The sequence below is a fragment of the Juglans regia genome, chromosome 11 (assembly GCF_001411555.2).
Source record: "Juglans regia cultivar Chandler chromosome 11, Walnut 2.0, whole genome shotgun sequence".
In the NCBI taxonomy this organism is placed as follows: domain Eukaryota; kingdom Viridiplantae; phylum Streptophyta; class Magnoliopsida; order Fagales; family Juglandaceae; genus Juglans; species Juglans regia.
The window spans coordinates 1,357,006-1,361,470 of record NC_049911.1 but is presented as its reverse complement, the minus strand read 5'-3'; the positions used below and the strand labels follow the sequence as shown (position 1 = coordinate 1,361,470).

Genomic DNA, 4,465 nt, shown 5'->3' with positions numbered 1-4,465 from the left:
TGCTGGGCGTACTACTAGTTATAAATTTGTTAATGTTCTTTTCTTTTAATTTTCTTTCAAGTATCTTTTTAACATTCTTAATCATTAATCATTAAGAAAAAATAAAATATATATAATTTCACTAATAATCATTTTATTAACCATTGATTAAAAAATTAAAATGCATGAGCAATAAGATTGAGTGGTAAGTTTGAGGGGCTCTATTAGTATTTTCCAAGGGACATAGTTGAGAATGCCATGTCCCCACAGATAACTTTTAGCACCATGGAAGATAAGAAAATTGGTTGAAGAAAATAAAATAACATAGAGAGAGAGAGAGAGAGAGATATATATATATATATATATATATATTTGCTGAAAGAAAAACCTCCATTAATGTACTTTAGCCACTTTGTTATGTTGAAATTTCTAGATCATGCAATCTCATGCTGTGGATATATATCCTATATATGCTATCTATGTTTCCATCTCATTTTCTATTAAATTGATAACAAAAACAACTTAATTTTATTAAATCCTGATTAAATTTGGAAAAATAAAAAAAATTCGAACCCGGGACACGTCATTACTTCATTAATTATCCTAAAATTTTAAACTAATAAAAATAGCTAATCTAATCATTTATTTTATAAGATTCTTTTTACATGATGAACTCCATTTATTCTAAAAATCTCAACTAATAAAGAATGATGAATTTAATTATTTTTTTTAACACCTAATTTATTTTCCCATGGGGTGCATGGGACTTTTATTTTTATTTTTTATTTTATGTGAGGATCATATTTGGAATTACCAATTTGATGGAAAATGGGAAATAGCATTTAACATGGGGTGTTAAAATAAAATTAAAAATTCGAGTCTTTATTTTTTAAAAAACAAAAATGGATGCACGACCAGACAAGGATTTTTTTTTTTTTTTTCCCCCACCATATAACCACGAGTATTAACGAAAACAAAAACACGACTCAAGTGAAAAGAGTGCGACTTTCTTCTGGTGTATGCATATATAGAGTACCACACCATTGGGTTGGAATCTAAGAGCTTTTTTCCTCAAAGAGTGACATTCTTACTTGCATCGATCTCTCTCAGGGTTGTGCTCTTTTCGAGGAGAAAAAGATTGAAACAAAAACGAAATGAATCTGTAAGATCTGCAAGTGATTGGCAAAATCTTTTAAGAAAGCTACCATGGATGGTGTGGCTCAGTTGCAGAAGCAGTTGGTCGACTACACTGCCTCACTCTTTCAAGAGGTCAGTATGCTATGTACTATGCACATTCTATGGAAGCAGAAGAACAACTCTAATCTCTCTCTCTCTCTCTCTCGTTGTGTTGGGTTGGGTTGGGTTCTGATTTTATGTTGTTCTACTTGGAAAGGGGTTTCTGGATGAGCAGTTTAACCAGCTGCAGCAACTGCAAGATGAGAGCAACCCAGATTTTGTGGTTGAAGTGGTGTCTCTCTTCTTTGAGGATTCTGAGAGGCTTCTCAATGAACTGGCCAAAGCTCTGTAAGCACTACTACAACTCTAGCTCATCTTTTTCTCCTTCAAGGAAAGCCTTCTGGGATTTTTTTCCTAATGTAATTGGGTTCTTTTGTCTTCTTCTTCTTCTTCTCCTCTCCTATGCAGAGAACAGAAGACAATTGATTTTAGAAAGGTGGATGCCCATGTTCACCAGTTTAAGGGCAGCAGCTCCAGGTGATTCTTGGTTTTCCTTATTCTTTCCTTCTAGCAGCCTCCTTTTGCTTTAATGGAAGTACCATCTCAAGTATTATGTAGGTTTCCTCCTTAAACAAGATTGAAACACTTGGTATTTTCAGTAATAATTGTTGCCACTTCCAGAACCGCTTAATTCTACCCAGTATGAGAAAAAGCACACCCTATCACTGCATTTGTTGCTTCACTGCTTACAGCTTTAAAGTACATCACCATAGTTTAATTTCTTGAAGATGGAAGATGCAGATTTAGAAAGGAGAAGGGAAAAAAAAAGCATAAAATAAGGCATGGACTTAGGTGATTAAGTTATAATCGTTTGATCCAGATCTAGAGTACAATTCCATAAATTAAAACGAGAGTTAATGCCCTATCTGAAAAAAAAAAAAAAAAAAAATCACCGACTGGCTATCAACGAGGCACAAAGGAAGTAGTTAGTTCCAACATCCATGCCCCACATGAAGGAAAACGCATTAACAACAATATCACCTGGCTACATTCGTAAGGGAAATTATACATGAGCTCTCTCACCATTCTTCCATTAGATTAGATTTTTACTATAAACTGGGTTTCATGCAGCATTGGTGCACAGAGGGTTCAAAAAGTATGCATTGCCTTCCGAAATTACTGCGAGGAGCAGAACATTGAAGGGTTAGTTTCTTATCACCCACATATGTTAGGGAAAATGCTTGATTATTGTTGAATGATTATATTCTGATATGAGTGTAAAGCCTTGGCATAGGTGTCTTAAATGTCTGCAACAAGTAAAGCATGAGTATTCCCTTGTGAAAAGCAAGCTTGAAACTCTGTTCAAGGTAAGGATCAGAAGATGATCTTAATTTTTAGAGAATGTGAAACTCTTAATCATTTCTTTGTCTCGAAGCCAGGCCTTATTCTTCTTCTTGTTTGCTTGTAGATTGAGAAACAGCTTATTGCTGCTGGTGGTTCCATTCCTACGTAGTGTACTGATCAAGTAAAGCTATGTGAACTAGCTAAGAGATGGTCAGCACGTACAATGGGGTTCTAGATTTGTAGAAAAGTTTCTTCAATTCCTTCTATCTTCTAAGTTTTATATATATAATAGTCTGTCGAAGTTTCTGAAGGGGATCTATGAGCTTGCTTGTTTCATATCCATTCTAAGAGCAATGACAAATATCTGAATAAACCCTTCCTCTTTCTTCTCCATGCATTGATAATTACTTCTTCTTCCAAAAATTATTTTATGATTTTCACTAAAATGCCCTTAATTGAGTATAGAAAGATGGCAAATAGGATCGATCCTATACATATATTGTTTGGATTTGAGAGTAAAAAGTTGTTACCTTTAATAAAGATCCCAAAACATTTCAATTATAATGTTGATCACTAATGTTTTTTAAGTTTTTTTTTCTTACACTACTATTGCGAATGGCATAACCTTCCCATAGAAGTTTAGAACTCAAGATTCAGGTTGGGAATGAAGGAGATCATGAGATCCCGCATTTCTTCGAAAGAAAATGTTATCATGATCCGTTTATAATAATTTCAAACGTCAGCTACGATTGTAATATTGACTAATCTTTTTAACAATAATTTCAAACTGCTACAATTGTAACACTGACTAATCTTTTTAAGTATACATTCAAATGTGATTTTCATTAAATGGTTGCAATTTGGCTGAACATATGAAAACAAGAGAATCCTTGAAGATTTATAAACTATTTGGTTCACTTATCAATTAATTGAAGTTGTTGCATGGTAATATATATATATAAGAGCAGTATACTTCTTCCCATGCATATATAATTAATCGAGGACAACGATATATAGCCAAATTAATTAAAGCCACCGACCATTTGTCCTTTGGCAACCTCCAACGTCACTAATATTGAATTAATATTTTAAGCACAACCAAGCTAAGGATCATGGTTACGTATTGAATACAAAGATGAGGAAAACCCCACGTTGCTAAGGTGATTGGTTTTTTTAAAAATAAAAAAATCAAGCAAGTGTTATCTAATAGCTAGCTTTATTTCAATGAACAGATATACATATATATATATATATATATATATATGTATATTATAAGGTCAAATGTTTCAGATTTGGGTGGATGTCTCCTCCTCCTCGTCTGCAGTTAATTGTGGAATCAATTAAGGACAAGCTGATACAAGCTGTAATGCAGATGATGAAGCTAGCATGCACCTATATATTAATTATTAAATTGTTCCTATACTATATAGTATATATCTTAAACTATTTTTTGTTTTTCTTTCTTTGTCTACAATTTGCATGTGGTCCTATCACTCGAACCAATCAACCATGCATATACTATTAATTTACATGTATTAATATTTATTATTTTGTTTCTTTCAAGTCTAAGAAGAAATTCATGTGCAATTAATATATATTAATGTTCTATATATATATATATATAATATGTTGAGCTAGTAGTACTAGTACTTTTGCTAGCAGCTTTTAGTTTAATTATAGGTAACATATATGAGCAACCAATTAAAACCCATTCGATCGATCGGGTTGTCATCATGAACTTATATATATATATATATATATAGTTTGGATTTGCAGTTCAAGCTATTATAAACATTGAGTTTGGTATAGAAAAGACTACCTCAAATTTTTATAATATTCAACATGATCGCATCCTGTAGACCTGTTTAATTTGCATCATCAAACGGTCATGACAAGCGATATTCGATATCGTAGAGACATCGATCACTCCGATAACATTAATTAATTTTATCTTCTGTATTCAAAT

General features: G+C 32.5%; 1 protein-coding gene across 1 annotated transcript; it reads left to right on the top strand.

Annotated features, from left to right (window-relative positions):
• Positions 1 to 962: 962 nt before the first annotated feature.
• On the top strand, positions 963 to 2,874 carry LOC109021936 (histidine-containing phosphotransfer protein 1-like). The gene is made up of 6 exons (XM_019004676.2): positions 963 to 1,248; positions 1,373 to 1,503; positions 1,624 to 1,692; positions 2,287 to 2,358; positions 2,450 to 2,522; positions 2,624 to 2,874. The coding sequence occupies exons 1-6, from the start codon at positions 1,186 to 1,188 to the stop codon at positions 2,666 to 2,668; spliced, it is 453 nt and encodes a 150-aa protein (XP_018860221.1). The 5' UTR covers positions 963 to 1,185; the 3' UTR covers positions 2,669 to 2,874.
• The last annotated feature ends 1,591 nt before the right edge of the window (positions 2,875 to 4,465 follow it).

What these genes read in the sequence shown, in the direction of transcription:
- LOC109021936 (XM_019004676.2), top strand. Translation starts at nt 1,186, where the DNA reads ATGGATGGTGTGGCTCAGTTGCAGAAGCAGTTGGTCGACTACACTGCC. An exon ending in CTGCCTCACTCTTTCAAGAG is followed by an intron (nt 1,249 to 1,372) that starts GTCAGTATGCTA and finishes CTACTTGGAAAG; the next exon opens with GGGTTTCTGGATGAGCAGTT. An exon ending in GAGGAGCAGAACATTGAAGG is followed by an intron (nt 2,359 to 2,449) that starts GTTAGTTTCTTA and finishes GCCTTGGCATAG; the next exon opens with GTGTCTTAAATGTCTGCAAC.